Below are 12,115 nucleotides of genomic sequence, written 5' to 3' on the forward strand. Positions count from 1 at the left end.
ATATGTATATGTGCTGAAAGATGAATGGGGTTGAATCTAGCAGACTTGGGACACTTGTTTAAAGAATACATGTCGGTATCTCTATGTTGGAAAAGGTGACCTTTTACCAGGCTGCACTTGATTACCAGTCTGATGAAGCCTGTATCACAGTATTTATATATTGTAATGTGCATAAATATATCAAATGCCTTTCGTGTTTTGTTGTATAAGGTAAATATTAGAGGGACTTGAAACTAATGTTGCTTTCTTTAGTTAAATTCACGCGACTACATTTTTAACAAGTTTTTACTTCTAATCAAAAATTTATTCACCTCCGTTATCGACAACCTTTTGCCATCCAGTATCATAAATGCCGGAGCGGGAAAAATTAATCGGTTTTTCCGTAAAATATGTCGACAGAAACTACATCATAGATATGCATATATGTTCTACATACTTTATTCCAACATGAGCCTGCATAATTATAAAATAGTAACTGTTAAATTTTTCTTTACTTTTTTTCCTCAACTTTCTAAAGCCTTATTATTGAATATCTTTTAAATTAGCGAATTTTAAGGTAGTTACGGAGATCAAAAAATTTTTTATTTTCTGATATTAATATTTTTTTTATGTTATAATAAACGTTCACTGGAATTCAGCGACTGATATATAAACACAAAGGAGTTCATTAATAAATAATTTAAGTAATTACTTAAATACACAAAGTAGAATAAATACAATGTAAAGGTATCTTTGGTAAAGAGTGCATTAAAAAGTCACCATACAAAATTTCACGAAATTTGTATGCCTGATTTTAAATTAAATGTTTAGGTTAATTATCTATTTCTCTCTGTTTTTGTGCCTAGATCCTAACGTTATTTTCTTTCTAAATTTGCCCTTTATTCGATATTTTTAATATTTGTACGTGAAACTTTTACCGAACTATATATAAATATATATATCTTCGCCGCATCGTCATTTGAAGATATCTATGGAGGAATATACCGTAATCGCCACGCATATCTAAAGGTTTGGCGATGACAGTGTACACAAAATGAATAACATGAAATTGTATCCTGGGAATCGACCCCGTGGCTAACGATCGCAAGTTTCACTCTTCTAACTCTGGACTACTCATTCTACCGGAACATATTTCATTTAATTTAATAGTCCGTTGTACTTACTGGGAAGTATATTTATATTTATATAATAGAAAATAGAAGTACAATGGGCCGTTTTGTCAAGCGAGCCAAATGCTTCCAGACAATCATAGTATAGAAGGAGTAGGATAAATAACCGGTAAGTAACATGTACTTATAGACAAAACATATATATGTTTATAACAACATATACATACTAATGTATTAATTCATGTGTTTTTGTAATAAATGCAGTATAATACATAATTATAAATACAATAATTAATAAAAATATCAAACTAACTTGCATAAAAGCCTGCAACTTCATACGATATATCCATTACGCAGTATCAGATGAAAATAAAAACAAACAATGCATTATGATAACATATTTATTTACACAATTTCACTGGATATGTATTCACAGAATGGACTCCAATGTAAAGATTAATTTAATTTTAACATACATAAATTCTTTTTATTAAAACACCTTTTTTAATTTATTCTATTAAGAATTTTATGAACTAAAGGATGTAACTGACATAATCGAATAGTGAACATGAAAGCCTTTTTTGCATCTTTTAATATGGTGTACATTGAAAATAAGATATTTGACCTGTAGGATTTCAACATATCAATATTTATAATACAACAAAATAAAAAATAGTATATATTTTAGATCGTAAATTCAAAATAATTTCAAAGTAATTTTGTTTATCTCAGTTTTAATGATTTAAAATTCTGGGATCTTTCAATAATTGCGAATGATACAAGGAGTAGTAATGTTTCCAACCTACTAGAGGTGGTTACTTTATTTGCACCAAAGTCGTTAAGTAAATTAGAGGTACCTCTAAAGAATATTGTTGTAATAGCTCTATGTCAGTTATCGAAAATTAAATACTAAATATTTATTATTTACTATCATATTAAAGTTCATACTATTCTATGGTAGTCTAACTACTTATCGAAATAATTCACATCACTATCGACATTGTGATGTTTTTATCGATGTTGAAGATTTATTTAAGAATTTATTAAATCGATTCAGAATAATTTTAGACATTATATATCTTAACATAAAAGTACAATTTCCGATGTATTAAAATTACAATGTTCTCTACATTTGTGAATAAACAAAAGCTCTATTTACAATTCGAGTGAAACTTAAACGAAGATAAAGTCCGGGTTCGTGCAGCACGCCGCCCTCTTGTCTACGGTCTGTTTGCTACGGCTCCACTTGCCGTGGCAATGCGGTGCTACGAGCGCGTAGAAGCGCGTAGCGTGGCCTGCTACGCCGTGCCCGCCGCACCGCCACTGGAGGTCGCGACGTAGAGCTGCAGTCTCGCACATAACGCACACGGTACCTCCTGTTCGAATAGGTTGTAAGATATCTATTATACACAAGTTTATAATTACTTATCGGTAATGCCTTTAATTTTCTTTTACTTATTTAAGGTTATAAAATTGTCATTATCATCAATCTTGTCGTAAGCTTAGACTATAGATTTACTATAAGACCTATTGAAACATAGCCTTTTTCATGGCTTAATGAGTGAATGTGTGCTCTCCAATGAGATCAGAAGCGAGATACCTTGTTTCTGTACCGTTGAAAAGCTCAAATAAAAAGTGTAATGTAAAAAAATGTTAATATATATTTTTCTCCATCTTTCTGTGTATAATTACTGATATATCCCTAATACACTGATTGTTCATTATAATAAATATATTGTTGTCAGTTTCGTATATATATATATATATATATATATATATATATATATAAGTATTTATGTTTTAAAGCCTCTAATATTATAAATTAATTATAAAATTCCTTTAAGCTACGTAGGATTACTTATCTTTTAAGATATCCGTAAGGAAGATTCATTTCATTTCCCCTATAACGTATAAGATATGAAAAATGTCCTTTCTTGATATGATTAAGGTATAAATCAATTTTATGATCTAATAAAAATGGGAGTAGGTTTTTAAATTCCGCTGAACGCGTACCTTCACGGAGAGACTTGTATTCCGAGTCAAGATGGCACGCCTTCGACACCTTGTTCACTACAAATTCAACGCAGTACCTGAAATAAAATATTTCATGTAAACAATATATGGATGGTTCACGTTAATTCTATGAATTATTATTGTCCACCGTATCTAAATAAGCTATAGGATAACGAAATCTATTTAAATGTTTATTACAGACTTATAGAAACATATGGTGAAATCTCTTTAAGCAAAAATTTAGTCAAGAAAATAACAGGCGGTGCAAAAGTAATGTCATAATTTGAACCAGCAGTCATTTTGTTGTAAATTTAAAAAAAGAACTCTTTTGTCAAAAAAAAACATATTTGGAAGTATAAAATTAATGACATTAATTGAAAAAAGCTATATCACTCAAGTGGTCGCCGCCAGGTTTGATATATAATTGGATTTGTTTTACGACATTTTGAATTGTTGCTCACAAGACATCTGACTCCAAATTGGCGATATCTTCTTCAATGTCAGCTTTAAAAGCTTATGAGATACAAGGCTTAGGCGGTAAAAACCAGGTTTTTAAAAACACCAAAGGAATAAGTCTGTTTTTGTGAGTTCTGGAGGAACAGTTCAAAACTCCTGAATGGGAAATCATTCCCTGTCTTAAAACAACAAACTAAAAATTTTCAAATAAGCTCTTGTAATGTGAATCGTTTCATTGATTATTGATCACTAATTCTATATATACCTACATTATAAATGTTAAAGCATAGTGACATTTGTGCGCCATTTGTAAAAATAAAAGCGCGTTCACATTACGACATTACTTTTGCGTCGCATGTTATTTTGTCAGTATATAGCGAATACATAGATTATATTCTCGTATATATGCCTTATAACATTAGTAAATTTAAAATAAGTAACGAGATATTTAGATTCGGAGATAAATTCAAAGATATATTTGTTAATTAATAATTGGGCTTAAATTTTCTTCAACTTTAACAAATTAAAGTGTACGGCGTGAGTGGAATTTCAGATGAACCTTTATTAAAACAATTTTTTTAACCTTATTACATGTAAAAAGTTATAAAATTTAATATAGCAGTCTTCAAAGTGAAGAAACTTTGTGAAGTGCTTTTTACACTTATTTGCCTTAGTTTAACTTTAATATTTTATTATTTTGTTTTCTTAACATACACATCACAGTTTACTTTTAGTCTACTTTTATAATGATCATCGTTTACTGTGACTTTTCTTTCTTTATTTGTTTCATTTAAATTCTTTTGATTATACTCTTTATTTCTTGGCTCTCATAGCAGGTTCTATAACCTTCTTACAGAAGTCTAGGAAGGTTTGGTGACTATTTAATTGCTCACTAGTGAGCCAATGGTTCCTCACTTGATCCTTTATTGCAACCGAACTTTATACGCGTCAAATACGGGACAGCCGGTGATTAGTTACACCAGGGTCTGGTCGTAGAATTCCTTGTGTCCCATTAAAATCTGGATAGATCCATGTCCTAAGATAGACAAGTTACACCTGACGAAACACACGGTAGGCCGAAATGGCGACCGGGAACATCTTTCGCATTACCATCATCTATATTATTTTTTTTGCTGGCACCAGTTTTTGGAGACCGCTCGTTCAACCCTACGTGGAATAGGGACTTAATTTTCATTTTATTTTACTTTCTTCTTTCATGCAGCTCTTTCATTATTCTTCTGTCTGTCTATTTACCTTTCATTCTTAACATTACTTGAAAACATCGCCTTTCATCCTTCACCTCCATTCCCAAAGTATCATTTTGTTTCTTATTTTATTATTAAAGTGCATTATTACTTGACTTATTTTCATGTCTAATTTATTTCTCTTATCACTTTACAATTACTCTTTGTATATTTAATTTTTATTTATTTTACGATTGAAAATTCTTTCCTTATTACCTGACACCCCCCCCCCCCCACACACACACACACACACACATACAGACACTAGCTGGTCTAACGAACATAGTCACGAAAAGACGCATCATTTACTCTTTCCACGCTTCACGAATTGTTCTTCTATTCTTCGTCTTTCCTGCCTTACGAATTCTAGCATTCGTTACATACATAGTTAGTTGTGTCTTTTTCTTACTTATTCTTATAAGTTTTCCTCTTTGATTGTGGGGTCATACACGACGCTGCTTGCGTAGAGTAGGTTGCGTAGGTTTTAAGAAATAAAAGCAGTAACATAGTGCAAAATAGTAAAATAATAAACAGCAAATAAATAAGTAAATAAACAAGATAAATCTAAATAAATGTGACTAAAACTAATCTGTGATAATTAATGATCTTAAAACAGTGATCTAGAAATGTAGATGTAGGAAGGAAGAAGTTGCAAGAAGGTAGATCTGCAAGCGAAGAATAACAGATCATATAAGCGTAAAAGGAATCAATAAAAGATATGAGCGAAGGACGTAAGAGAATGTAGAATAAAAGTTTAAAAAAAAACATTTTGTCCGAATTTGTAATGTCCCCGTCCCACAAGGTAGGAGGAACGAAAGGCCTGTAAAATCTGCTTATGTTAGTTAGATACACTCTCATCATTAACCACTTTCTTAAGTAGTAATGTTTAAAAAAGTAGTCTTACTCCCTGTGTGAATTGGATTCAGGGTCGTCAGGATTCCGTAGCCGAAGGTTCTTGCGGATGTCCACGGTGTCGTTGGAATGACGGCTAACTGACAGGCTCCCGGGCAGGATCATGGCAGATTCCTCTGTATTACATAAATATTCAAAATCAGGCGTTATTTTGCGGAAGTCCATCCTAAGTAAGAAAAGGACCAATATTTAGCCACTTCCGCACATGCAGTGGTAGTTGTGCAAACACAGAGTGACCACTCTCACTCTGTGTTTGGCACTAATCGGTGTAACATAACTCCTGAAGATGCCCCGTGGAGGAGTGAAACACGTGTTGAGTGATTTGACGGTGGCAGTTGTGTAATTCGCATTGTTTGCCGCATGCGCATTTATCAGCGGGCTGGCGGGCGGTGCACTTTGTCGCACGACTACTACTGCATGTGCGGAAGTGGCTAAATATTGGTCCTTTTCTAACTCTGCATACATATATTTAAATATAGGGACTCCTAATGATATAACAATTGGACCAGCAAGTAAAGTCTGTACCATCAACAATAATTATAGACCTTTTGAAAAAGATCCTAAAAATTGAGGATTACCAGCATGAGCTCTTATGTGGCCTTTAAAGATTGAACTTGGTCTTAAATAACCTAACGTAAGCGGAGTCAAAAGATAAATATATCATAAAACATCGGTTTCAGGTAGTGAATTGAAATTGGTTCTTTGTGTTCAAACCTTTATATACATAACATAGAACCAAAAACTTGAGATAAAGTGAGTACAAAAACTTACAAAATATATATTTTTGTTTTACATGGGTGATGCTGACAAATAAAAGATAAAATTTCCAAAAAAATTAAATTAATAAAAATGCTATGTATTATTCCATTGCTAGGTGCAAATGTAGACGATTTAATTTGTTTAGAAGTATATTTAATTGTATAAATACATATTCAAATTTAAAGAATCATTTTAACTAGGCACAAAAGATAAAGTCGATAAAAACAATTAAGTATTGTTATTCTAATAAAAGATATTTGTTCAATAAAGAGTGGTTAAAAAGGGCCTGGCTCAGTTTTCCGAGAGCAAACTTATAGCGTTCAAAGTTTTCTCAGTTGTTACATGCTGTGAAAACAGCTGAAAACATTATCGAACTAGACAATGTTATTATCCACTTCGACTTTTTATTATTCTTGTATAGTATCTTTTCTCCATTTACAGAAGTTAGTTAGTCAAATCTGCGTAGTTGTTTTATTTCTATAATTAGCTATATTTAAGATTTAATGTGTATTTCAGTACGTAACAATGACACGGCAACAAAACATGTAATACTGTGATCAGAAAGTAAGGTGAATTTGTTATTAAAATGTATATTCTTATATTTTTTCAGTTTCTTTTTCCAGAACTCTATCTTATCAATTGTGTCGAAACGGCATTTCTGCATTGGTCTTTTGAGTTTTCTGAATAACCATAAGTCGTATGGGCACAAATCCGATATGAGTTGAGTTTTTGGCAAAAAAGTCGCAAAGAACCAATACAGTATGACATCTACCAATCGAGACAACGTTTTGAGAGACAAAACATCCTTCAAAATAGTTTAGTTTGAACCAAATGATATTCCAACTTTTGACAAAGACGCTTTGCAAATGTTATAGACAATTATATCGTCCTAGGATAAAAATTACCTTCCTTTATATACCCGGGAGTTTTATATGACAATTTCACCTTATATTTGATCACAGTATATAAATTCTTTATAACAGGTTACCCTAAGTACATTTAATATAAATAAAATATACTTGCCGGGTTGCTTCCCCTGGACCTTCGGGTCCAAGAAGCAGCCCGCTTATTTGAAATAAGAAAGGGTCATTCCCGGCAGGTGGTAAAGGACCGAGACCTGGAGGTACCGGTCAGCTACCTGAGACTACCGCACCCGTCTGGTCAAGTTGGTGTGGAGTTCTCCTGTCTGGGGGAAAGTGCGGAGGAAGTCCGACTTGCCACCGCGGCTGCCGATCTGGTAATTTATACCGACGGCAGCCGCATAGAGGATAAGGTGGGTGCGGCGTTCTGCGTCAAGCGGGGCGCCGTAGAGTCATACACAAAGAAACTCAAGTTGGGCAACTTCTGCACCGTATACCAGGCAGAGCTGCTGGCTCTAGCTGAGGCAACAGGGTACGCGGCCGGCGAGTCGGCGCAAGTCTGCGCCGTACTGAGCGACTCGCGGTCCGCTCTCGAAACTGTCGCAAGATCGGACACCCTCCATCCCTTAGCGTTAAGAGTGAAGGAGAATGTAATGAAAGCGAGAGAAAAAGGGAAGGATGTAAGGTTGTTCTGGGTGAAAGCGCACGCGGGGATGGAGGGGAACGAGAGGGCGGACCAGCTGGCCAAGGAAGCGGCCCTGAAGAGTAAAAGACGACCAGAGTACGAGAGATGCCCTGTTTCATTCGTCAAGCGGCAACTGAGACTGGAGTCGCTCGACGAATGGAACAGGAGGTATGTGGAAGGAACGACGGCTTCGGTAACGAGGATGTTTTTCCCGGACGCCGTCTCAGCCTACCGCGTGCTCCGCAGCATCGAGGTGGACGCGGTCTCGGCCCAGCTCTTCACGGGGCACGGGGGGTTCTCTGAGTACCTTCATAGGTTTAAGCTCAAGGAGGACCCCTCGTGCTTCTGTGAACCGGGCGTGGACCAGACCGTGATCCACCTTGTGGCCCGGTGTCCCGCATTCGGGGGACTCCGGTTCGGCTTCGAGTGCCGGTCTGGGGTTCAAATCAGGGAGGAGACAATACCCTCCCTGATTGGTGGCGAAAACAAAACGACATTTATATCCCTATGCAGAGAAATCGCCAAAAAAGCGATTGAAAGAAACAAAACAAACAATTTATAAAAAAGATAAAACAAAATAAAAGGCTAAGAGAACAAATATGTGATAATTATAGTATAAGTTACAATGATAAGAAAATGTTAATCAAAATTACAAATTAAATGTCAAAAGAAAAAAAAAGGAAGAATGTCAGACGAACAGAGCGAACGAGAAAGAAAGTAGAAATGTAGCACGAAAGACAGACAAGACCGAAAGAGTATGTGATGAACGACAGAAGAGTATGAAAATAAAAATAACTGTGAAAAAATAAATTGAAAAATAAGTCCCTGTCCCACCTAAGATAGGGGAACGAGAGGCCCCCAATAGCGGGGGTCATAAAAAAAAAAAAATATATAAATAAAATTAAACATTCATACAATATACATATAAATTTGAATTTTCATAAAAGTTCCGCCATAATTTTCTCTACTATTGCCAGGTTATATAGATTCTAGCAAGAAAAACATGGTTAAAATTTCGATAGTCAATCTTTTCACAGTTTTTCGTGTTATAAACCTTTCATTTATTACAGGATAATAATGCATGTTTATCTTCTATCTAAACTTATAAAATAAAGTTTCGCAGCGTGAAGCCTACGCCCACGGGGGGGCAATTTAATTGTTAAATGTGGCAATTCGAAAGTGGACTCAACAAGAGTTTAACCCTTTCACTTTAATATAAAAATTATGTATGTTATATAGAAGGGCACAGGAATTTTATAAAGGCTAAGATGGAGCATGGCATAAAAATGGTTTTAGAATTTTTTTTGGTAATAAATCGATTTTTAAAATTAAATTCTGTAGTGTGAAAAGTATGTGAAGATTATTTACCTCGGAGTGGGATATCGCTGTCAGGTTCGCAGCCATGGTGTGCTTGGCATGCACGGCGCTGCACCAGTGTTGGGCAATGTCGTCCACCGTGGGCCGCGGCCTGCAGCACCTGTCTGCTGCGCTCCATGCTGCCCGAGCCGCAGCTGGTGTCGCAGTCAGACCATGCCCCCCAGTCCGACACAATGCAGTCCGACACTGTATAACATTTCCAGCATTAGTTCACATATCATTAAAAGATAAGTTCATTTATTCAACATTTGTATTTGTATTTGATGTACTTGAAGCTATGTTGCAAGTCGATATATGCCTTGCGCAGCTTCATTGAAATTGAACCCATGGAAAAAGAGGTCCACGGACTAAAAATTTTACGCTGGCGATCGTACCCCAGTTATGATGAAGAAGTCCACACGCGGAGAACTATACCTTTTTTTTTCTTTTTTTTCCCGTTATTGGGAGTCTCTCGTACCCCCTATCTGGTGTGGGACAGGGACTTTTTGTTTACATTTATTTTATATTTTCACATACTTTTTTTTATTTTCTTTCTCTTCTTTCATACTTCATATTATCTGTCGTTCATTTCTTTCATTCCACAATTCCACTATCGTTCTCTTTCTATCTGTATCGCCTTTCATTCATTCCTCATTACTTTAACATTTTCTTATATTCTATATCACATTTTTTACTTATATTCTTATATTTTTATTCCATATCACATTACTTTATTTTGCTTTTATTTTATCTTTGTGTTATTTGTTTACAATTTTTTACTTTTTTATCTTTATTTTTATCTATTGCTTTTCCTCTAATTTTTTTACAGAGGTGAATGAACTCTTTTTTAGTTTTTTCGTCGCATATCAGGGAGGCTATGGTTTCCTCCCTGATTTTTACGCCAGACCGGCACTCGAATTCGAGAACTATACCCTTGTAGGTGTATAGTGTAGTAAGTGGGGTGTAGTGTATGTAGCACAAAGCGAGGACTACTCGGCGGTCGGGAGAGACACGGGCCGCCCCGGACCGCCCTCGCTTGAACGCGGGCTAGGCGGACGCGGCCGCCTTGTAGGTGTGTAGTGCATGACATGTGCATCGAGACCGGGGCTCGATGTGAGGCGTGTATCCTGACGTTGAGACGGGGGGGGGGGGGCGGATATTATTTAAATTCCGTTTTAAGGACGGCTCAACATGGGAACTTTTAACAAGACTCTTATTTATCGTCAACTTATTTTTATTTTTTTAATCTGTTTCAATTTTGACTCTGCGTCGCAAGGTGTTATAGTTGTGGAGAAGAAGCAGGAAGAAACTTCACATCAGTTGACCTAACTCTTAAATTATAAACTCAAAGCTGATCAGGCGATTTTGGATATTTATGATTCACGAATGGCTAGACTAAAGTTTTAACTAACCTTTTCTTAATTTTACATTTCAGCAAAAAGTCAATAACATTTTTTAGGTTTTTACTTGTAGCTATTATAAATATAAATTATTATTGTATTTATATTTTAAAACATATCCTTTTATATTAATACAATTTATTTTCCGGGTGAAAACAAATTCTAAAATACAAAAATTATACAAATCGTTTCAGTATTGCAAGACTAATGACATGATTATATAAACTTTTATTGTAATGTTTCATGATGCATGATATTTTTGTTTTATTGCATACTATATCTATCCTATTGCATTTTTCGTATTAGATCCTTCTTAGTCTGAGTATTTGACCTTTTTCTCTTCTGATAATTACCAAAGTATGTCCAGTTTGTTTCTTATCACAGTGGTTATACAGGAAATATATTCAGTGATAATTAACTGGACTTATTTTCTAGTTTAATTTATTTCTCTTATAACTTTACTATTACTCATTATATTTAGTTCCTTATTTCTTATACGATTGATAATTATTTTTTAATAAAACTACTAGTTTTTTAGGCCTCCCCTTCAACCCCCACAAGGTGAGCTGACGAATATAGTCAAGAATATGGGAAGACACTAGATGCGTCTAGCGCATGATCACAGTAGCAGCCTTTGGGGAGGTCAAAGCCTTGCATTGGGCGTCATCGACTTACATGACACGTAAGAGCCTCTTTCAGGAGAATATCTAGATATTGAGGGATTTATAGATATGAAAACTTTACACCTGAATCTTCTAATAGATACATTACACTATTATAATTAGTATAGTACCAAAGGTTTGACTGCAAAATTTGAGACAAGTATTCTTGTCTAACATTAATACATATATATATATATGTTTATATATATATACTACGCCGTGACTGAGACTGAAAATGCAACGAAAAATTCAGAGTTACTCCGCACCTACTACCAGCTGTACAACGATAAAAGGATATAAAAAGTTAAACGCAGTTCCATTGCCGGCCTGACCGTCGACAGCGCAGTCCGGACGCGCACAAAAGTGGAATAGAATATTAAATAGTTCGTTCCGGTCGCCCGTATGCCAGTTGATATGGATCGGGGCCAAACTACGAAGAATGTACTCTCGTATAACCGCGCTTCCCGGCTTTTGTAACTGCGCTTGCTCTGAGGTTACACGCCGGAAGCAAGAATTAAATAAATTCCTTTTCCACAATGAATAAGTAAATTAGCACATTTATTCATATGGCAAGCACGGAACGTACATATATAATATAGACAAAAGAGAGTCTTCGGAACACGATTTCAAACCGATACAACCATTTCTATGACAAATCT

General features: G+C 35.1%; 1 protein-coding gene across 1 annotated transcript in view; it reads right to left on the reverse strand.

Moving 5' to 3' along the window:
• Positions 1-1,721: 1,721 nt before the first annotated feature.
• Positions 1,722-12,115, reverse strand: part of LOC137924117 (somatomedin-B and thrombospondin type-1 domain-containing protein-like) — a 62,211-nt gene continuing 51,817 nt past the window's right edge. The window contains exons 3-6 of the mRNA XM_068767447.1: positions 9,407-9,601; positions 5,727-5,850; positions 3,123-3,199; positions 1,722-2,485 (exon numbers count right to left, since the gene is read on the reverse strand). Of these exons, the coding sequence (XP_068623548.1) occupies positions 2,283-2,485; positions 3,123-3,199; positions 5,727-5,850; positions 9,407-9,601 (599 nt within the window). The 3' untranslated portion in view covers positions 1,722-2,282. The remainder of the gene's footprint in view (positions 2,486-3,122; positions 3,200-5,726; positions 5,851-9,406; positions 9,602-12,115) is intronic.

The sequence above is a fragment of the Battus philenor genome, unplaced genomic scaffold (assembly GCF_028537555.1).
Source record: "Battus philenor isolate CCGP_79_NKW_IND1 unplaced genomic scaffold, ilBatPhil1.0.hap1 SCAF_23, whole genome shotgun sequence".
NCBI lineage: Eukaryota > Metazoa > Arthropoda > Insecta > Lepidoptera > Papilionidae > Battus > Battus philenor.